The 23,737-nt window shown below is 38.2% G+C and overlaps 3 protein-coding genes across 7 annotated transcripts in view; 2 read left to right on the top strand and 1 right to left on the bottom strand.

The window, feature by feature from the left end:
- Positions 1-152: 152 nt before the first annotated feature.
- Positions 153-7,846, bottom strand: LOC122533507 (tripeptidyl-peptidase 2). Of its 3 annotated transcripts, XM_043663312.1 has the most exons (20): positions 7,685-7,846; positions 7,050-7,178; positions 6,807-6,974; positions 6,162-6,322; positions 5,911-6,074; positions 5,505-5,837; positions 5,162-5,431; positions 4,778-5,089; positions 4,542-4,698; positions 4,278-4,465; positions 4,043-4,197; positions 3,751-3,968; positions 3,441-3,675; positions 3,130-3,380; positions 2,750-2,761; positions 2,032-2,282; positions 1,906-1,917; positions 1,086-1,543; positions 770-985; positions 153-694 (listed from the first exon to the last, which is right to left on the bottom strand). In XM_043663312.1, the coding sequence occupies exons 1-19, from the start codon at positions 7,844-7,846 to the stop codon at positions 776-778; spliced, it is 3,846 nt and encodes a 1,281-aa protein (XP_043519247.1). In that variant the 3' UTR covers positions 153-694; positions 770-775. The 3 variants fall into 3 exon arrangements, with proteins under 3 accessions (XP_043519247.1, XP_043519250.1, XP_043519248.1); XM_043663315.1 differs by lacking the exon at positions 1,906-1,917; XM_043663313.1 differs by lacking the exon at positions 2,750-2,761.
- A 362-nt stretch (positions 7,847-8,208) lies between these two features.
- On the top strand, positions 8,209-10,877 carry LOC122533508 (UDP-glucuronic acid decarboxylase 1). The gene is made up of 5 exons (XM_043663316.1): positions 8,209-8,350; positions 8,443-9,030; positions 9,111-9,224; positions 9,310-9,630; positions 9,717-10,877. The coding sequence occupies exons 1-5, from the start codon at positions 8,290-8,292 to the stop codon at positions 9,983-9,985; spliced, it is 1,353 nt and encodes a 450-aa protein (XP_043519251.1). The 5' UTR covers positions 8,209-8,289; the 3' UTR covers positions 9,986-10,877.
- A 92-nt stretch (positions 10,878-10,969) lies between these two features.
- LOC122533506 (extracellular sulfatase SULF-1 homolog) overlaps positions 10,970-23,737 on the top strand; it is a 98,314-nt gene continuing 85,546 nt past the window's right edge. For all 3 annotated transcript variants that reach the window (XM_043663311.1, XM_043663310.1, XM_043663309.1), the window contains exon 1: positions 10,970-17,699. The gene's annotated coding sequence lies outside the window, so the exon portion shown is untranslated. The remainder of the gene's footprint in view (positions 17,700-23,737) is intronic.

Raw genomic sequence — 23,737 nt, 5'->3', positions numbered from 1 at the left:
AAAAGTTATACTGCGAATATAAAGAAAATACCTGTATATATATATAATATATATAATATGTATATATATTTACATTTAATATATAGTGAAAATGGAAAAATCTGAATGATTTTAAATGATATTTGTTGAAATAAATATTTTTAAACAACACATCATCGTTCAAAAATTTTAATTTCTAAATTAACAGTTTCCATGATATTCTAGCGCTTCTTTCTCTTTTGAAGTGTTAAACCCCATGAAAATGAACTATTAAAACAATGATACTTTTAATGATATAATGTCTTTTGTGTGTAAACACACATACACATATTGTCATACTTTTTTAACATTGTCGTTAATGCATAAAAATCAGCAATGTATTCAAATTTTTTTTAGTACATATGTCATATTACTATTGCTATATCATGTTTCGTGATTTGTTAAAATTAATTAAGCGAGATACGATTTCCATAAAATAAATTATACATCGTAAAAATTAATATTACTTAATTTGTTATAATCAAAAATTAAAATATTTTTCTAGAATCATTTTTCAATACTTTTTTTTTTATAAATGTGAATAAAATTATATTTTTCTAAGCGTATAATACATCTGAATAACTTTGGTAGAGATACTTCTACCATAAAGATGCATTGGAAACTGTTTGCCATGATTAGTTTCCATTGTCAAAATATCAAATTGATCTTATTATATCTAAAAAAAAAGGATGTGTACTTCATTATATGTCACAACTAATTTTAAAAATAAAATCAAATGAATATCAGTTACCGTTAATCAAAACGATCTGTATGTAGAAGGATAACGCGATGGTATACTTGTGTTAATGTGACGTGACAAGTGTTCCCATCCTAAGATATTTGCAAGTTCTATACATTTTTCATCAACTTCTTTTAATGGATGTTCTTCATAATAACGTAATAATAATTTCAAATAGCGGCCATAATGATTATTAATATGGGCATGCCATAATGAGAGAGTAATGATCTGCAAGTAAAGAAAATATTTTATTTTTACATACTTTTTCCATAAATATATAATAATAATTTTTAAATAATAATTGCAACCATATTTCAAAACTTCTTGCCTTAATGTCAGTTGGTTCAGCGAATTTTTGTACTTCTTGCCAATGATGTGTCACACTCTCTAATAAATGTTCGTATGATTGACGATCTCCCTCTCCTTTTTTCATACTGTGTACGTACAATCGCGCTAATGCACATCCTTTCTTTACTAATGCTTTTATCAAGCTAAATTTCTGTTTTTCCATAGTTGTTCTAATCTTTGCTGCATCGTCGCGTTGATCACTCTTTAATCCATAATAGGCCAAGAGTTTGTCTTGATCAATATTTGTAATCACAGCATCTGCGACAGTTATTATTTGATTTGCCAGAGAAATAGATTCTTCTGAGATATCATCATGTGGTACATGACGTCGAGCTTCAGGTGATTCCAAAGAAATTAGCATGGCAGTGTGGACGGGCAAATGATCAGAGAAGAGAGTCTTTAACTCTCCATAGAGTAGATTTGCATATTCTCCAGGTTCTATTAATAATAATATTAAGTTAATTATATTTTCAATATAATATACTTCTGCGGATATACACTTGTATTAAAAACAATAGGATTGTATAAATCTGTTTGAAATAAATTGTTATAATGTGTGTAATTATATTTGTATGTATCGAAATAATATTGATATGTAATAAATATTACTACTAATAATTTTTTTCGAACATCGCAGGGGGAAAGATAAATTATAGTAAATTATTGTATACATGTTACATAATCGTGCACTGGAATAAAACAAATGACAACAAGAATGTTCGATAATCGTTTAAACACAACTGTATAAGGTTTCAAGACAAATTTTGAAATAGCGTTTTATTGCACTCTAATAAACTTACTCGTAGAAGGAGCTATTTGTTGAATTGAAACCGGAAAAGAAAACAAAAATATTTTTATGACAATATATCCTATACAATATATAATTATATATAACTAAATATTAGATGAGTGAAAAATCTGATTACCTAGCTTCGTAAGCCAACTGCATTTGAAATCCCTAAGTGCTTCATTGTAGTCATCCCATTTGGTACTCTTCTCCTTTGATGAAGAATTGTGAGAACTATTGCTACTACTGCTACTACTAGATTTTTTGGTTGGTTCAGATAAAATATATTTAAATGAATGATAATCCACTTTTTTTCCATTATCATCTTTGCAGAAGGTTAATAAACCCTGTAAGTAACTACCACTTCCTAAGGCAGTATTTTTGGAAACTCTTTAAAATAAAATTAAAATTAGTATTTTTTAAACAAATTAATAATAGATATTGCTTCTCTACTATTAAAAAATGTTATGGGCGAAATAACACGCGAAGTTAATAGGCAAAATTAAGATAAGAAGGAAGTGTATAGCATTCCTATGAAAGCATACATAAAGCGTACAAATTTAAGCTCCTATGCAAAAATAATTAGAAAAAGCCTCTAACATGTAAATATAATTACATCTATCAATCTAAATATTGAAATCTAAAATTTAAGCAATAAATAAATCAAATATTTTTAAATAATGAAGCATATAAGAATTAAAATCAAATTTGTAAAATTAAATTAAAATGCAGATGTAATGAAATAATGCATAAAATAGAAGTATCTAATAAAGGAAAATACCTGTTTTTATTGATATTTTTGGTTAAAAGCATGTAAATGTTTAAAAATGTTTATAAAAAGAATGCTATAGACTTACTTGTTTTCAGCGCTGCAATGCGAGAAGAAAATTTTCTTAGTAATATTTTCGAAACATTTGATTTATAAAAAAAATATAAAATAATTTTTCATAAATTATTTTATATTTTTGTAGACAAATATACGAAAAAATAGAGAATAATCAATAGTAAATTCTAATAATTTTCTGATCTAACATCTTTTGAACATTTACATTTCTGAATAATAATAAACGTATCCATGCACCAAGTTTTATTTGCATAAGAAAATAATATATATACCGCTACATACGCAAAATGAATGTAGAATTTTAAAATAGAACAAAATTATGTTTTTCTTAGTATCACAATAAATGACATTTTTTAATTCTTATCATGTACAGCATGTGGAAAAAACACTTACTTGTTTTCATTAATCAGAGGGGCAACATATAAAGGAAGAATATGACCGGGTGGAATTGAAGCTGCTATCATTTTCTTGCCACCGATAATAGCTTGTGACTGACTGGCAAATACATCCAGATTAATTGGATTATTTAGCTTGTGACTTAAAAGGAACGGCATTTCCGTTAATCTATCGAGTAAATCTTTCTTTTCATGACGTACATGCATTTTTAAAGTATAATCGCCTTTCTCTAATTTTTGATTAGCATACTGCAATAAAAGATGGTATTATTTCTTTATTATGTAATGTTAATTTATACTTATACTTACTTTTAATGGATATGCGTCTCCACAACAAATAAGTTGTTTATTAGTATCATAAATCATCCACATTTGACTTTCGTATTCGCTTTCATACAATAAATCGCTAAGTAATGCAGCATTTGGAGTTACTTCAGTTGCTTTTGCGCAGTGGAAAGTATATGTTAATTGCAATTCATAAATTTGTCGTGAAGGAGGAATAATATCTCGTTCTCGTAAAGGAATAATTTTTGCATCAGTGGGTCTGTAATGTCAGAAAAGAAAATATGTCAATTCATTTTCATTAATAATTTGTTTATAACATTTTTAATTAACATACTTCAATACTTGTACGGATGATTTAAGACAAATATTGGGTACTACTTCTTCATTCCTGAGAGAACTTCGTATTTCTAAGCGATTTATTCCATCGCCAGATTGCATTGTAAGATTTCCATTTATCATATGGATACCATGAAATTCTATGTAATAATCGACTAACATGTCACCAATGTTTGCCCAATATTTTCCAATAACCACTTCTACGATCAATCCTCCCTATGAATAAAATATGTATGTATATTTAAATTATTATTTGAGAATACTGAACGTAAAATGTATGACAATAATACCTGAACAGCAAATGGATGGACAATTTCTGATTGAGAAGTAACAGTCAACAATTTATCAACTTCTAGAGTTTTACAAGACAAACGTGGTTTCAGTTGAACGCTATGAATCACAAATCTTCCAGTTTTATCTCTTTCTGTGCTCTTCAATCTAACCACTGAATTTAATTATGTTAAAACATTCATTTTATGTGTCCAATGCTGTACATATGAAATAAATATTGCAGAAAATGCATACCCGCCCATGTTGCATCTTCAGGAACGAGAATAAAATGTCGACGAATTGTATTCGGTTTAAATAAAATATTTGTATACGCTAAGTCTGGAAGGATCGCAGTTTTTGGCAGTGTTTGTGGTTGCACTACAGTTATTGGTATTTGGAACACTGGTCCTTTTGCAATATCTGTTACATCATATGCTCGCACGCTATAAATGACAATTAGCACTGATATTACACGTCACTGATACGAAAAGCAAAATATATCAATCCGAATGTATTTACCTCGTTGTATGAACACCTTCGGGTAAATTAAAACCATCAATTTTGATAGCAAATGCACGAACCATATTCATTAAATCAAAATGCGTTGGAAAATGTACCCAAGATGCATCGCATACCAAAGTCAATTTCAAATTGAAAGCAATTTTAAGTGCTGGGTCTATAAAGCATCCAAATATTATAATAAATCACATCCAACTAAAACATATAGTATTACTGTAACAGACGTAAAATTATACCAGTATTTTCGCTATTAAGGAATATAGGTTCAACAGTAATGGCATAATCTTTTGATCGATTAATGACACCGTTTCTCATGTGAATTCCTTTGGCGTTATTTGGCCCACAGCTAATGGCAAATCTTACATCCCTTTCAGGTACATCATTGTAAGTAAGAAGATTATCGAACGCACGTTCAACTTGTAACAATCCTGAACCTTGTGCAAAAGGATCTAGGTTTTGTATGTATAAAGCTGTGTTTTCAAGCGCTCTTTTTATGCTATATGGAGAAAAAGGACAACCTTTCGCAAGAAGTCCTGATATAAGTATTGCTATAAAATAAACACTATATTAAAATGCTTCTCATTCATATAACATATATTTTATAAAAAAAATCGATATACCAATAGCTCCAGTAACGTGAGGGGCAGCCATGCTCGTGCCGTTCATGAGTTGACTTTTTCTTAATGTGAAATTAGGGACACTAGTGATAGCTCCTCCTGGAGCGCATACAGTAATTCCAGCTCCACCATCGATCATTGGCCCTCGAGATGACCACGTATATGACATGCCCGGCATTTTTTCTCTTAAAGAATATTCAGCTACCATCATATCAGGAGACACATAGGCACCAACACTAATCACACTATTAGTACTGATATCTGGTGGTGTCCCTGTATGATTTTAAAATGGATGGGATGTACTAGAATACATACTAAAAATTTTCAGACATTCTTATTAACTAACCAATAGTGCACAAAGCAGGTCCGAGATTACCAGCAGACGCTACCCACGTTACACCATGTTTATCGATAACTTCATTCATTAATTCTCCTATTCTTCCCGTATTAGACCAATGAGCATGTTCTCCATAACTCATGTTTATTATGTGTATTTTCTCTTTGTGTTTCATTACATGTATCATTGCACGCACTACCGCAGTTCCTGTTTCCATTGTACCGATGCGGCCATCTCCCACACTTAATGAAATAATTTGAGCACCAGGCGCTACACCATTTAATTCAGGATTATCAGGAAAATATGCTGCTGCAATTGAAGCTACATGTGTACCGTGACTTGCTGCAATATAATGAGATTAATTATAATTACGAAAACATAACAAAGTTATGAATCGAATCTCATTAATACCTACAGCATAAACTAACAATTTCTAATGTATTTCCATCATCGTGAACATTAATACTAATATTTAATTGATCTTCAGGTATAAGAGGTGCATATTCTCTTGTCAAAGTGTATTCTCCTAAAAGGACACCAGTTTCTAAGTTACCTTCTTCAGAAGTGTCAATGCATGCTCTGTAACAGAAATAAAGGATAAATAGAAATATGTTAATAAAGAAAATATTTTAATAGAAATTCAAAATATTCAACATATATCTTTACCTCCAAACTTCACCATCATGAAAAACAACACAGTCATATGTAGGTCCTACATCAGAGTATTTTTTTTCTATATTATTTAATATTTCAACTCTAGCTTCAAGCTCTTCCTTTTCTAGTCTTTCTTTTAAACTGTTTAATTGTGGATTTTTTACCTCAAATTCCTATGTATAATAGTTAAATAATATAAAAATCAAGTCTGTTTTTATTTACTAAAAATTACATGCCCACATAATATTTGCTTATATTTTAATTAAATTTGTTTGCAAGCACGCTATTAAAAAGTATAAAAAAAACGTTACACAGTATCATGTATATGGCTTATGTAATGAATCAATGGCTTTACAATAGATCAAACTGCCAATTATAATTATAGCATTAGATACAGATCACTGTGACACATTGTGAAACTGGCCTCATTTGATTGCATGGTTCAACATACCCAAAACAACCCTATCTTTGGACCACGTGGTCTAGAAGCCTATTTATTCTTATGTTCTTAATCTTGAATATGATATTTTTAATTAACTTCAGAATCAGCTTAAATCTGAGATATCAATTTCTGACAAACATATAAAATTGTTTTGTGCAAAAGATGAAGGTTTCTTATTTTCAATACAGTCAAAATGCAATTATTAATTTATTTACTTGTAGTTGCCTAGATGCTTCTGCAAGTGCAGATTTTTGACATGTGTCCCATAATTTTTTTTTTCTTTCTATTAATACTCTTTCTCTTAACTTTCCTGGATATAGTGAATACAAATTCTTTACTCCAATGTGATAATGTCCAGTGGGATTTTTCCAACTGGATGGAACCTAAGACAAAGAAGCAATTTTTTTTTAGTTATCATTATATGTATATATTAATCTTAGTCATTATTTGGACTATACCTTTAATTTACGACCGGTTATTCCCGTTATATATCCGTCAGGTGCTTGCACAACTTTACTAGTATCTACGTCTCCAGCCCCACTACAGTCATATCTTTCAATAATTTTTGGCTTTCCATCTGAAGTTTCCTATTCATTATAAAATCAAGCATTTCCTTTTGTTTAAGGAAAAATCTGCTGTATCATTTCACAAGTGTTATCATACAATAAAATAAAGGATAACAAATCTAAACTTTTATAGTAAATAGTGACTAATGCTTTTAGCATTTAATTATCTTATTAATCCCATAGTAAACAATGTTCAACCATTTATTGTTAAGCCAGAAAAAGTTTGATATATAATAGTAATCAACGATTACACCGGAAATGTACAAATATGAATATAAAAAATGATGAAAGACGAATAAATTTAAATTAAAAATTTAACATAAAATTATTCTTTCACTTTGTACATAAAAAAAAGACAAAGAAATTTACGAGAAACAGTTTAGCACGTCATAACTTTTGACATTACGCGTTTTTTTAGGGACAAAATCATGAAGAAAATTATATCGGATTATAAAAAAGGAAAAAAAAAAAAAATGACAAGTACAATGATTTGGATAATCGTGAGGTGTGTCTATGTAAAAGCTTACCTGCATGCCAGGAGCCCCAGGATCAATCCCTGAATCGAAAATTGCAATGATAACTCCTCGACCATCGTATTCCGGATATTTGGTAAGAAATTGAGTGACACCAGTCTCTTTTTTAGGTAAAAGGCCCCAAACAGGAAAATTGCAATCAATGACCTCTGCCATATTTCAAATGCCACTGTCACTGCGACTCCAGAAAAACTACTTGAGATGTTTCCTTTGTACTGCCACAGCCTTATATATCAATCAAAAAACAGCATCTGCGCCTGCGTGAGTGTTTACTGAAAAATTTGAGGTTAAGTTATCAGTCCACGATACGTCAGACCAAACAGACAATAAGAAACAAAATTTGTGAAACGTTTGCCTCAGGGTGCTCAGATAGCAGCACCAACATTACATCAATAATTAAGTAAAATAGTGTTTGAAGTATTGTGAATTTCGTGATAAACAGTAATGATTTAAGAGGTTATGTCCTATTATAAAAATCAGAAAATAACATGTTGGGATCGAACGCTCTTCTCTTTATCGTGTGATACTGTAACTTTAATCTATGACAAGTTCATGGGAAATATAAAGTAAATTTTCAATGACACGTGCAATGTTGAAGCATGGTTGTCACGCCACGAAAGATGAAACAGGTTGCCTTTTCCGTGATTTGTATAATATTAGGTAAATATTTTGATTGCAATACAAATTAATTCCTTGCAGCTGTGAATGCTTGTCCTTGGGCGATAATGTCAATGTCATATACCTTCTTGCAGTGTTAGGATTTTACAAAACGTTAGTTAATCCAGAAGATGAACAATCTTTCACCCGACTTCATCCGAGAGATCGTAAATCTCGCTTAGGGGATATAAACGAGATTGAAACTGTCAATGAGAAAGTTCAAGAGACTGATGACAATGCACGTTACACAGATATCAAAAATATCGAAGAAGCAAAAATACGGATTCGTGAATTGGAGGGTAAATTGCAACATCTTGAAACCAAGATTGAGAACAAGGTGTCGAAAGATTTCCCAACGGTCAAATTCCTCAATTATAAAAACCGGAAAAGGATATTGGTCACAGGTGGAGCAGGCTTTGTTGGGTCACATTTGGTTGACCGTTTGATGCTTGCTGGCCACGAAGTAATAGTTGTAGATAATTTTTTTACTGGAAGAAAGCGTAATGTTGAACATTGGGTTGGCCATGAGAACTTTGAACTTGTTCACCATGACATTGTCAGACCTCTTTACTTAGAGGTTGATGAGATATATCATCTTGCTAGCCCAGCTAGTCCACCACATTATATGCTTAATCCAGTCAAAACGATAAAAACAAATACGTTAGGTACAATAAATATCTTAGGTATGTTAACAGTATGTTTATTTAATTGTTGAGAACCTATTTAAATAATCAATAAACATGACTATTTAATTATATATCAGGTCTTGCAAAAAGGGTAGGAGCAAAAGTTTTAATAGCTAGTACATCTGAGGTTTATGGAGATCCTAACGAGCATCCTCAGTCAGAAACTTATTGGGGCCATGTGAATCCTATAGGTATAAAAAAAAACATTATTGCAATTATGTTCGATCAATGGAATATGAAATAATAAGTAAAAATTCACGATTGAAATTTTTATAGGTCCAAGAGCTTGTTACGATGAAGGAAAACGCGTAGCGGAAACATTAAGCTACGCGTACATGAGACAAGAAGGTGTCTCGGTGCGCGTTGCTCGAATTTTTAATACATTTGGGCCAAGGATGCATATGAATGACGGTCGTGTAGTTTCGAATTTTATTCTGCAGGCATTACAGAATGATTCAATTACGATATATGGCAGTGGAAAACAGACGCGATCTTTTCAATACGTGTCTGATTTAGTCGATGGATTAGTTGCCTTAATGGCGTCTAATTATACTCAACCAATAAACATTGGAAATCCTGTCGAGCATACAATAGAAGGTAAATATGGTATTAAATTCTTTTAGAAAAATCTTTTAGATTATTTTGTACGATATATATGTACAATGAATCGTAATTGATTATAGAATTCGCCCTTATAATAAAGGATCTAGTTGGTACTAATAGTAAGATAGTCGAACTTGCCGCAGTCGAAGATGATCCACAACGAAGGAGACCCGATATTAGTAGAGCTAAGAAGTATTTGAATTGGGAACCGAAAGTTCCTCTAGCCGAAGGACTTAAAACGACTATAATGTACTTCGCTAAGGAATTACAAAAGACGAAGCATTCTCAAAGAAATAGTATCAAACAAACTCCTTACAAGAACGATCATGACATAGTAGAACAACTCTAGAAAATATCAATACGATTGACTTATCCACTTCTGAGAAAGTGGCTTCGGAAAGTGCCATTATGCTATGGACCAGTACGTGCCAAAAGATTCCCCGTCCAAATTGAATTTTCTATAATTTAGAATATCAACGGGTACATGTTCTTAATTTAAAGCGGAAAAAGAACACTTCTGTAACGAAATTGATGTTTTGTGTGTACGTAATTGATATTTATTTCAATTTTGTTTCATAGCAATGTTTCATACGTAATTTTATTTATTATTCGTGATAGTATTCAGTAGTATTGAGTTCAAACAGCGAATCCTTGAAGCATATTACTTATTTTGTAATAGAATGGAACGATTAATTTATCGCTTAGTTTTAGTGATTGTTTGTGTGGTGGTGCTAGGGGAAATGATCAATATTATTTTTCCCTGTGTGAATTATTAAGCTGAATTCTATAACTTTAAATAATATTACGCTGGATTTACTTAATGTTTCTATATAATCGGTTTTCTTCCGATTGTACACGACTGTCTATCGTCGGATTTCCTTAACGATGTATAATAGCGGTATTAATCGACGTGCACTTGTAATTAGCAACTCTTCAACATATGTTTCTGTCATTGAATTTTTTGTCGTAAGGCGCTCGAATGTCTGTAATATACTAGTAATTGTGCCGTGTAATGTAAGTACGGTAATACAGTAAGATTATAATATTTCGTGAGTGTGTAAACAGGAAAGTAATTTTATACTGTACGAGAAAATGTATTGTACGCGAGCATACATGTAAAACACTTTTGTAAAGACAGCTCTCTTTCATCTTGACGGCTCGTGCGTTTAATTTATATACGAATATACAACGCCGCGTCACAGACGTGTAGAAAGAAATATAAAGTCATTGCTTGCACTGTAGCATGCCTTTAACTGTACGTCGAACGACTATCATCACACCATTCGCGCTCGTCATATGTTGCAAGAAAGAATTTTCAACGATCACGTCTCGAGAACCGCACGTTGTTGCATAACGAGCCGAGTGATTCTTCTTGTCCGGTTGCGCTCCAACTAGATAATATTATAATTCCACCAAGCGTGACCACTTGCTGAAGACGCATTCCAGGGCGAGATTGAAGAATCGCCCGTGTCGTTTATGGCGCATTTGAAGGGCCGATTGCTCGTAATGGGTGTCGCGTGGGCCTTGACAGAGCGCACGTGGTCGTCCTGTCTCGAAGACAGGAAAGAGAGGAATGGCCAGCCAACGATCGAAAGAAGGAAAAAGAGGCAACGAAACAGATTGGCGAAAGTAAGGGGCAGGAGGAGAGTCGGCAAGACTCGGTGATTCTTAACGATAATCATCGCATCCGGGATATGCCGTGGCTTTGTCGTTGTGGAGACGAAAATGCCGCAAGGGTGAAGATCTAATCGTTGAGGAGACAGGCCGCTAACGACTATAGAGGAAACAAGGCGGATAGAGGCCTCTTCTTATACTTTCACGCGACCGATTACACGCATCGTTTTAATCAAGCCGCACATTTTAATTACAAGCGGCCGTCAGCCTTATGTAAATAGCCAGATAATGGATACAATGATGAGAACTTGGTACAGGTTGCCGGTACGTCGTCGTGAACCTTCTCTCCTTTCGTTTGCCATTGAAGTAACCAACTCGTTAAAAAATGCGTCACAACTGACTGACTGAATGGTACACGTTAATGAACCACGGGGGATTGTACCACCGCGTAATCGACGAACTTCAACGACTTCCTGTCTGCGGCGACCGGAGGAACAGGTGACCTAATTCACCGTAAAGTAACTCTTGCTCTCTATCCGCTGGTGGTCCGCCGGTAATCCGATCTGTCTATTGGTAAATGAGACGGGGAGCCGCTCGTCTAACGTGGCCTCAGCACGTGAGCACCGTAGCCAGTTCTTACTTGCGATCAGGCTGAACGAAGGGGATGTTTCGATCGGGGTGAAGATGAACGACTCAATTCGATTAACCTATACAACACGAAGTTCTTTATGCTGTGGCATAAGAACTAGATACGCACGATGTGCAAAGAACGAATACGCGACGGGAAAGAAATGAAGGAAAAATGAAAAGGAAACGAGTTACGAGACAAGAATACCGCCAGATGCGATCAACAACGAGGAGTCGAGCCAACCAACGGGGAGTGAGTTTTTTGGGAAAACGTATTCATCGTAGATCCCGACGTTCATTCTCCCTTGACTGCAAAGCAAATGTATTCTATTCTTATTGAAAGAAAGCGGAGATGAAGACGCCAGATACTCTCGATGGGAAGTTCGCACGCTCTGACTGGCTCGAGCAGGGGAGAGAGAGAGAGAGAGAGAGAGAGAGAGAGAAGAAAGCGAGGCTAAATTATTGATGAAAAACAGGAATTCGTCGCGAAGCGATGGGACGGCCGATCGGAAGTTTTCGCGTGAAATTTGCATTGCGGATTTAACATGCCCGTTACCCAGGCAGCCGTTCATCTCTACTTTGTCGCTGCATTATGTATGACGCACACAGCGGAGCTCCTCGAGCCTGCAGCAGCCCTGCTACGGATTCGAAAGTGTCGCAGACTACTCGACACACATTCTCCTATCTAACCTTCCCGGTGCTTATCTCGCGTGCTACCTTTTAACGTACTATCAGCCAACATTCTTGCGTCCTCGTGGTTAATGATAAAAGCAAGAGTGTCCCCAGGGGAGAATACCCACCGGCGAGTCCGCGCTCGGATATATCGGTTTTTCCAATAAACTTTCTGGGAACTCGGCCATGAAACACTCGTCGTAATACGCGCGCACGCCGTTTCATGGAATTCTGAATAGAAAATTTACCGAGGAGATTCCCGTGAATGCACGATTTTATTCATACGCCACACCGGGGACTATTGTATGTATGTACGACGTACAGTAGCTTGGAGTGATACGTACGTTCTTCACGTTCTCAGGATACTTTCATTTACAAGCGATATTACGATTGAAATATCGCAATAATTTCACCTTGACACTAATTTATACGTTTCGTCTACAAGACAGAGTACCTAATTTTACAAAGTTACAGCAGAAGCGCGACGACAGCGGATTGTTCGTTTGGTAGTTCGCTTGTTCAAAGTTCTTTTCATTCTGAAACCAGTCTTCGGTGGCAATCAACGTGTTAATTGACAATGCTTCTTGAAACTTCGATTGGCTTCTTCAGGCTGTTGATAGATCTCATTATAAAATAACGAATCCTCCCCGTTAAGATGCCGCGTTGACGGAATAATTACTCGAAATGCGTCGATTAACGCGTCGATGTTTTCAAACGATCGTCAGGATCAAAGCGAGATCGAGTACTAGTTCGCGCAATTATCCCGCGATAAACACATCATTATTACATACCATCGAGACACGTTTACGCGTGATCTACGAGATTTTAATTACGCCCTCGAGCCAACCGGAAAGGAATAGACGCGTCAGACGAAAGCATTCGCGTGAGCGGCTAGCTGACAGGTCGCTACGGCTGCAGCAAAACGGAATAATTACGCCAAAACGAGTCACAAAGTTGGCCGGTTTTCGACGAAACTTGTGAATTTGCCAGGGAGCGGTGGGAGATCGTGCTGCACGAAACATCGTAATAATTGTAATGGAATTATGTTTCGATGAGAATGAAACGGGACAACGGGATAAGGAGTGAGCTTTTGCTGCCTGGTATTTCGTTATTCGGATATTTCCTCTCTGGCCACGCGTTCCACTCGCGAACTCTTGCTCATTCGATAATAATGGATTGTTGCAGCGAACGTAAAGTGAACCGTGTTGCTCCGGTCGTGCATTCTAATTGGCGAAACTGAAGTGCAATTTAATATAGGAGAGTCAGGACGAAATTTACAGTTTACCTTCCGTCCTTTGTACGTACGTATTCACGAATTTCCTGGAATTTCCACGTTCGCCTCGATTATTTTCGATTGATGGCCCAGATTTGAATTGCCATCGAACGTACACCAAATGGAAATTTACTTTCGTCGGAGAGGTATAATGGGAATTTATAGAGGTAATACTCTGCTTTAATTAATTAATCAAAAGATAGCAGTTCAATGGACTTCAGTTCATTAGATTAACAAACATATAAAAATAAAAGACACGCATTGATCATATCTGCTTAATTAAAAACTAATAGCAGCAACTATTAGCAGAATCAAGTGGAGTAAACTAAGCTTCTCAGCTTACCAACGTTTGTACATCGTAGCGCAAACGAATTCATCACGAGGTTTCCACCTTCACGTGGCGCACCATTTTCTCCAGGTTGCAACCGAGCGCAGGAACGCTAACCACCGTGTATGGATGCACGTACATGCAAGTTTGCCTTTTCACGACATATTTCCCCACCTGAAGAGGAGATAGACACCCGAGAGCCTGTGCGCAGCTTCTACGAAAACGTATGAACATTTCACCTGGACCGTCCACCTCTCCGGGCCTCAGTCTCCGCAATATCGCAAATATTCTGGCGCCATCGACTTTCCAGCCTGCAGTCTAAATAAATAGCCGATCGACGAGGACTTAGTTATGCATGCGACTCGGTCAAAGCGAGCACACGACGCCAGCGTGCTCGGGCTTGCTGAATACTCGACGAACGACGGCCTGAACAAGTGGCCTCTGCCTTTTCGATGGCTTCTACAAGAGCTATGATTTGTTTCTCGCCGGACGGACTCCTGTTGAAGGAAGGCCCAAGACGAGTGGCAAAAAACGAGGAAAGTGATTTCAGCGATGTCGAGTGTCGAGCTGAAGAAGGAAGAGCTCTGGCAAGAGCTTAACCACTTCGCAAGTTTTAATCACGAGTCGACGTTCAGTTGCAACGTACTTGAGGTTAACGCTGACAACGAGTTACGCTGCGTTGTCTTAATTGTTTGAAACTCTGACTAACCGTGAGTGAGTAACTAGAACGGCGAATTTTTATGAATTCATGGGACAACTGGAAGTTGCAGGCGCAGACTGCCTGCAATGCGCAAAATATGCAAAACATGGAGGTATTACATGTAGTAGATGTAAAATAAATTTCTCTGAACTTTTGTCTTTATATCGTTTTTTAAAGAAGATTCTTCAGGGAGAGAGATGAATGAACAAGGAGACAAAGAAGGATGTACAGTTTTTCTACGGAAATTTGCAGTCCGCTATCGGAAACAAGCAGGATTTTATAAAAAATCAACAATGAAATAACTTGCAGCGCAGAATATATTTTTAATGATAGAAAACAGTGTGAAAAGTCACGTAAGAACCGTACAGATGACCGTGAAAGAAAAGGAACAGAGGGAAGGGAAGGAAGATGCTAACAGAAGAGAGGAGACAGCATCCGCATCGAAGATAGCGCCTACGTTAATAGTTGCCATGGTTTACCGAGCAGTTGCCGGCGTGGCATAAGCAAATTTGAAGCGCGCGTGTCTAAATCGCTGTTAAAAACACTGATAAGCTTAGAATGCACACTGCTATGTGCAATGCTTGAACGATTCTCAAAATTCGTCGTTATCAGCTGGAGTTTCGTGTCATTCGATTTGAACTGCCGGTCGCTGAACGATCCGCAGCGAAACTTTCCTCCCCTTGAATTTCGCCCAATAAACGTGCTCTGGCAGTCATGGTAGTTGGGATTTCGACAACGACACGCTGCACGTAATAAACCCGAGACCAACGCATTACGGCACAGGTGTTGCTTTACAGCGAGCTGCCGAAGAAAATTCTTGGCTGAACGCGATCGTAACGCGTTAATCATTAATTTTGGAATTTCCAAGTGGTTCGTTTAATTCTTTTTCGAATCTACCTATTAGTTAAACATCAATTTACATTAGTCACGTCAGCCCTACATTCTAAAAATTGAAATTTGGATTCGAAATCCATGGATCTGCAATTTTCCACTGCTCTCAAGTCGAAATCAGAGTTTCGTGCTACGAATTCTGAGACAAAGGATCAAAGAAGTTTAATCTATCATACGTATTATTTGACGGTTACATAATTCTCTGGTAACGAAAGAGTGATACACAGGCACGCAGAAGATTTGTCGAATCGTTCGTCCAGTGTTTCTGGCCCTCGATCTTCCCCAGTCATGTTTCACGCGTTGGATCTTTACGACTGACTGATTCGTGACACGAGGAAGAACAGTGCAGTACACCCTGCGGTACGCTATTTTTTCAACGAGGCGATCGAAGGACGCGCCGAGGCAATGGTGGTTCTTCGTTTTGAATTTGCATCCCCGTTTCGCCGCGTTTAAGCGGGCTGCGCAAGTTGCAGGCCTCGTGTGAACGACCCAGGGCCTCATACGAAAATGTAAATATTTGGACGGGAGAGCAGCTGCCAGTGAAGGGGAGTATTCGCTTTTTCAGGTAATAGCCCCGATATATACCCGTGGGGGCGTCTTGCCTGCTACGCCAGCGATACGTTATCCTGCCACCGGCCAGATACTTTTCTCACACCTTCTCTGCAGATCTTTGGCACGGGGTTTTGCAATTGTACGAACAATTTGTGTTTAAACGGAATGGACTGTGTAATAGTTTCGTCGATAATTCAGAATGTTCACTTTCAAATAAGTGAAAAGCATCGTACTTTCATACATTATTTAAATAGAAAATCTAAAGTCTAAACTTCGTCCAACACGAGTTACGAACCAGAAGCAATTCCTTGTCAATCAATGTTTAATCGTAAACCAACCCACGTCGAACCTACCAAAGCAGGTAAATTCGGAAATTTGGAAAACTCAAGTTTCAATTGACAGCAGTCTACTTGGAGCCAATAAGTCACGAGTCAAGCCAAGTGTAAATCAATCGTAAATCATCTCGCGTTGAATCATCGAAAGAAAATCCAAGGAAAGCCGAAGCTCTAATTGACTTGGAGACAACCTCATCCGACACGGTTACAAATTAAATCGGAGAGAGCAACTGTCTGGCCGACTGTTTAATCACAAACCAACCCTCGGCGTCGAGTCTGCGAAAGAGGAAAAACAGTTCTAACCGACTGCTACCTATCACGAGTCGCGAATCTTACGACCAGAAGCATCTCCTCGCTAATGTCCAATCGTAAATCAACTCGCGCCAGACCAACGAAAAGAAACAATACAAAGGAGAAACAGCTCGAAGAGCTTCAAGATCAAAGTTCTAATTGACTGCTGCTTAACGGACGGCTGTTTAACTGCGAGGACGAACACGACTCGATCTCCCGGTCTCGCTCCGATCAGCAACCAGTAGGCGAACAACAGGCGGATCAGGCGGTCCCAATAGGGTGAAACGTGATTTCTCCACTTCGCCTTCCGTGCCCCTTCCATGGACCGATCGTGGTGGCACTCGCGGAGGATACACTTGGCGCGGCTTGCCGGCTCCGTCAGGCGACCGAGTAGTTTTCTGGCGCTGGTTGGCGGTGCAGCTGTTTCCAGACTGGAGCGGCCGCCTGGCTGGAAGTTCAGTCTGGTTGCGACCGTCGGCGAGGTCGTGTCGTAGCCTGCCGTTTTTGCGGTCGCGCTCCTTGCTTTCCCGCCACGTGCTACGCTTCTTTCTCTCTTTTTCTCACTCTCTTTCTCTCTCTCTCTCTCTCTCTCTCTCTCACTTTCTCTTTCTTTCTTTCTCTCTCCTCGCTCTCCTCTGTCGCAGTCTCGTCTCAGACAACCGACACAACATCTCGGAACCGGCTCCCGGTCCGAAACTCACCACGCGACGTGCACGTCGCGCTCACCATCCAACGAGGAGGAGACTCGGGAGGACTCAGACTTCATCTAGAGACTAGCCAGTGAGTAGAAAATTCGACTTTGCCTTTCGTATCGTTCGCGAAACAAACTGGAACTTTTATCCTACCGGCATGGATCAATAGATCGCTAGGATACGATCAGTGTACTCGTTATACACTTGCGACTGTTGAAGTTTGATGATATTTCGAAAGACTTTGGTTATTGAAGTTCCGGGCTGTTGAAATTTCGAGAAATCGGAAAATTCGGAAGCTGGAGATGGATGAATTCAGATTGTTGGAATTTTATCTTGAGACTTCGACCGAGACTTTACGAAATTGAAAGATCCGTGAACATACGATTACTATTGAATTTGGCAAGAGATTGAAAGACTTTTAAATGTAGAATACATCGTCGAAGTTTGGAAGAATTAAAAGGTTACTATTAATTTATTCAATGTCGTTTCCCGTAATTCCCGAGTGTTTAAATTCACTCGATTCATATTTAATTGAATTTCGTTTACTGACTGGTAATATCGTTAATGTAACAGTCAATCATACTATCGATTCCCAATTATCAAATGTTCCAATTATCAATGGCTGTACACAGCATTTCTCCTGACTCAATCAAAGAGCTACACAATAACAATTTGCAATTTCGGTTCGTCCGACAGAATTAACTCCGACCCGCGACTATTTTGTACTTTATCTTTACGCGTCATCGGCGGTTGTGATAACAAAACGTATTCCCCCGAGCAGACATTCAAACAAAAACCGACTGTCATCGAATTCTCTCTCGGCTCGTGCACGAAAAATAATCTTTTCGTTATCGCGATAGATCCTCGCGGTTGACCCTGGACAATTTCGAAAATTGTGGCGCGCGTTGTTCTACCGGTGAAGGCGAATTCTCCCTCGCGAGGAAAAATCGGTAAAATCGATCGATACAGCACCGTTTTAACCATGATCTTTTGATCACTTCGTGGAATTTGCAAAAAGAAAAAACTAGTAAATGCACGTATTTGGAGGGTCCGGGACAAATATAAGTGAGTCTGGAGGAGTTTCGAATATTTTATGGGATGCAGGTTTCGTTTCGCGCCGACCGAAAGGAATTCGACGCGTTTCGGAATAATTTTACGGGCGGAACGTGTGCCGGTTTCTTCGCGAGGTGGAATCTTCGGGGTCTGAACGCCCCGAGCGCGAGCACGTTGGAGCATTATTTCAGTTTTGTTGCATCGAAACGGCACGAAAATTGTCGAAACTATCCAAACTATCGATTTTCACACGGTAATCATATTACGGTATGATATTTCGAGTCGGCGGTTTAATGGGAGAGCGCGTAATTACACGCTGGACGATGTAATGGAATTATTTCGCGAATTTAATGGATGGGATATGTGCCGCGGACGAAAGTGGAAATGATTAAAAGCAATTATCCCCCCTTGGTCGAAGCTTTGTCGTGTGTTGTACGTTAAAAATCCCCGCAGCATCCGTTCGTTAGACGATACACCAACAACGTTACCGCGTTACTGCACAGAAACACGATCGGTTTTGCATCGGCTGTGTGAATGAATGATGAACGCGGGTCGAAAGACTAGCATAAAAAGGCACATCCCTTTTCCCAAACGTTCGCCGACGCTTTGAATATTCAAAGGCTAAATGTAAACGCTTCGAGAAACAAACATCGAACACCTGAACGGCTATTTCTTAAACAAAACAGAACAAAACAAAACAAAAAAAAAAAAAAAAAAGATCGACGTGTTTCTTTTCTGAGAAACGAGTCACTTTGGAGCAACGAGAGACCATTGAGGACGTTATAAATAAATTTTCTCTGGACACCTGTCGGTTTGCGTTGAATATTTTCACACACACACACACACACACATCGATCGATGTGTATCGGCAATCCCTCGTCGATCGTTGAACAAAAGTCGATGATGGATCGGCGATTGCGCGTTGCGAAAGCAACCGTAAAGGTCGACTGTGTAGGAATCGGTGCACATTGTAGAAACCGATCGACGAACGTACGTGGACACCTGCGACGTTCGCGAACTCGGCGCTATGACGCGCTCCGACTCATTGTTACGTTACACAGGTTGGCTCGCAAAAGGAGCGGGTTGCCCGTGTGGATCGTGCGCTTCTCCGTTTTCTCCTTTCCTCGACCGTGGCGGTTTCGCGAACGCTGCAACAACTCGAGCCATCGACCGGTGTAATTGTTTCACCTCTGACGCGTGTTTTATGCTAAATTAGCTCATGGTACGGGACAGCATCCTCTCTGACGTGACTTCACAACGCGGATGCCACAGACATATCCCGACTTTTCCAAGTAGGTAGGACGACACTTCTCGCAACTCCGTAGAAGCGATCTTTTTATTATTGGCGCTGGTCTCTAAGCACTCTAATTAGCACTCCATCAGCCAGCGTGCTCGTACACACTGAATTAACGTTCCATGCACAACGGACTTATCTCCAAGAACAGGTCTCAAAGGGGCATCTTTAAGGCTTAAAGTAGTTTCGACGGGAGATTGTCGATCCCCGAAAGGACCTCCGAGTAGTAAACGAAGAGAAGTTTCTCCCCATTGACCGGTTAAAACGGACGAAAATGATCGGATAGAAATCTCTCTGGATTCTTTCTGAAAAAGGTGCAAACGACGCGTCGACTAGGAATTCCTTCTCGATTCTTTTAAAGCGAGCACTTTTAAATTCTCTTCGCCAATCCTTCATTTTCTGAGCCCCATTCTTTTTTCCTTTTTGTGGATTCCAGAAAAAGATCTAAATATCAGAGTTTGTTGAGCAATCTGACTATTTTGCCGTGGTAATCAAAGTGAAAATTGATAGTCGAACTGAAAGAACTGTAAGAAGATAAACCATTCGGTATCTTCGGAACTGAACGACGAATTTTCGCGATCAAACCCGCATTTGACCGCGATTTTCTCGTAAAAAGTGCACAGAAGGAGGCGAAACGTCAACGCTAGAACTACTGGCAATTAACTTGCGGTGGCAACTGATTCGCGGACCATAACGAGTGACCAAACACTGTATACAATAATTCGTCTTCTTGAACTCGTCGATATAATAAATTGAGAAGTGATAAGTTTATTATTTGTTTTGCCTATTTCGTTTCATTTAAATATACTTAAAACTGAGAAAATATGGCAATTTTGGAACAAAAAAACTCTCGACGTGCGTGGCACGTCATTCCAGCGCAAGAGGTTAAAACGTGAAACTTCCGTCAAAAGTGTCAGAGTAAAAAGAAAAAAGAACCTTATAATAACAACGAAGTACACACAATTACTTTTATTTGTACATTTTACGAAAAATCATTTGAATCTCTAGAAATGCACTATAAAATATCCAACAATAAATATCCAAAATTGCAGATTGGTCATTTTGACCGTTTTGGTAGTTCCATTTTTTAATTCGAGGCGCGTTGTCGCTCATTCGCGATTCGTACAATACATCGAGGAGTTTGGCTCGATTGGCGCGTACGTGAAGCGACATTAACGCGAAACGAGGGCAGCACGGTGTGGGCGAAGATGGACGTTCGTTATCGATGTGATTTGTCAACGATGGTCGAATCGAGGGCGTCAGGTAACCGGGTAGATATTCAGGTATAGGAAGCCAGTAGTCTCTCCCTCGCGAAGCGTGTCGTAAAACGGCGTGGAATATCCCTTCTCGGTTTATTACCTGCGCGAGATAGTTCGCCAAACTCCAGTCGACGCCAGTTTCAGCGGAGTTACGTTCGCCGGTGAATGATTAAGCGTCGCGTTTCTATTCGAAATGCCGGCTGATTAATCGCTGGTTAGCTGTTCCGCGCTGAAAATAGTTGAGCGTTGCGTTTCTCTATTCGAAACGATTGATTAATTGCCGCGTACTCGGCGACCACGTGCGCTTGGCGAGGATGAAACGTTTTCGAAAAGCACGAAGAGAAAACACGTAATCTAGAAACGAGCGGAGGATCTGCCCGCCTCCGTTATTAGGAAGGATAATGTCTTTTCGCAGGTCGAAGTTTTGTTACTTTGTTTATTTGAGTAATTTCACGTAGATGGGAACTTTGAATATTTATACTCTGGAAAACGAGAGAATATTAAAGAATATATATAAATGTCTAAGACATTTTCTCGTCTCTTCGAGAGAAATTTCACTTCTTTTCGCCAGTCAAATTGTTCGTACAAGCATGACGCATTTTTACGTTGTAAGATCATACGCGATCATGTTGCGTTTTATTTGAACGTCTCGCTGTGAAGAAGACGCGCGTGGGCGACTACTTTTTCTTTGGCAGAACTTTTGTTCTGCATCCAACGTTTGTTTATCGAAGGGGAACGTTCGCCGAAGATTCAGCGAAAAATAATCGAGGCGCGAAAAACGACGAGGAGTTTCGAAAGGAAATGAGATGAAAAAAGAAGCGATCGTCGAAAACGATCGGCGCGCTCTGCTGAAATTTTGCCTAATCGCGTTGGATTCGTGAGTTGAATTCATTTCGATGAATGTTTTGAAATAAGCGCGGAATCCGATCGGGGAAAGAGGCAGCCACTTCGACGATTCGTTCATTACCTGCTGCGTTATTCCACTTATGTGAACGTCTGTGTATTTTCCCACGCGTTCGACATTTTCGCTTTTCGTCGTTCGATTAATCGCGTACGTACGAATTTCTACGTGACAAAATAAAATCGAGCACGCGGATTTATGGCATCTCGAATTTAAATGTCAAAACTTTGAGAAGAACGCGAGGATTGGCAAAATTAAAAAAAAAGTCCATTTTAGAGAAAATCGCGGAAAACGAAATGAAAGAGTCTTCGTTTTCTCTCACTTCATTCGATAAATTTATTCGATGTCAATCATCTCAAGAGAGCAACTAAAAAAGAACCATGTACTGAACATCACGAGAACTGTAGTGAGAGTGGCCAATGTTCGATGTAATTAATAACAGCTAGCATTGTAAAATTATCTTCTGCCAGCAATTTGGCTCGTTTACAACTAATTTTATTTTTCATTTTTTTTTTTCTGTTTCTGACTTTTGAAAAGTCTGAAAAAATTCTGAGATCTGTACTTCACGAGAACATCACGTTACTGAACATCACGAGAACTGTAGTGAAAGTGGCCAATGTTCGATGTAATTAATAACAGCCAGAATTTTAAAATTATCTTCTGCCAGCAATTTGGCTCGTTTACAATTACTTTTATTTTTTATTTTTTTTTTTTTTTTTGTTTCTGACTTTTGAAAAGTCTAAAAAAATTCTGAGATCTGTACTTTGATACATACACTCAGTTATACATGATTAAATCAATAAACGAAATAATTTTTAGAACGTAATGAAAAAAAATCACGTTTGAACTTAAATTTAATTTAAAATTGGTAAAATTAGTTTTCTCTTGTATATTTATGTTTTATTAAAAAAAATAAATGGGAAGAAGCTTTTGGACCACTCGATATTTTTCATTAGCGAAAGAAACTGCTAGGACGCGCAAGCACACGCGCTCGAATTCTCGACAATCTGGATAATCGAGGCACTGCGCATTTTCCCCGAATTCCACGGGAAACATTTCAAATTTTATTCCCCCCTCCTCACTACGTTCGAGAGGGAACTCGTTACTCGGAAGGGCTTTCGCAAACTCGTCGAAGACGCCGGCGAAAAAGGAGTAACCACTGCCAAACAGAAGTTAATACCGGCCAAAAGTTATCGGATGGTGAAAAACTTATCGCGGAATTTCATGGACATAGCCGGGGCGAAGTTGCCCTTACCTTCGATAATATTGATCTTGTCTGGCTGGCGATAAAAGTTTCGCGATTTCTTCTGCCACGAGTTTTCGAGCTTTACCGATGCCAGAAATAGCCGGGTTGTTTTCCTCGGCAGCGGCGTTTTAAACCGCCACGATGATTCTCCACGTCATTTTCTCAAGAGCAAAGAAACAAGAAACAGAAGAAGAATAATCGATCGCCGAACTCGTCCGAGTTTCCATGAAAATTCGCTGCGATCGTTGGTATATTTTAAAATTCCTTCCGCGTTGTCGTTCGGAATAACAATATCCACTCGAGTAGGAAGAAAGTCCAGCTTGCAACGTACAACTTCGTTCCAGTTATCGGTCAATCCTTTTCTCAAAAAAAA

The sequence above is a fragment of the Frieseomelitta varia genome, unplaced genomic scaffold (assembly GCF_011392965.1).
Source record: "Frieseomelitta varia isolate USP_RPSP 00005682 unplaced genomic scaffold, Fvar_1.2 scaffold_533, whole genome shotgun sequence".
In the NCBI taxonomy this organism is placed as follows: Eukaryota; Metazoa; Arthropoda; class Insecta; order Hymenoptera; family Apidae; genus Frieseomelitta; species Frieseomelitta varia.
The sequence above is the reverse complement of the archived record's forward strand: the minus strand, read 5'-3'. Positions and strand labels throughout refer to the sequence as shown.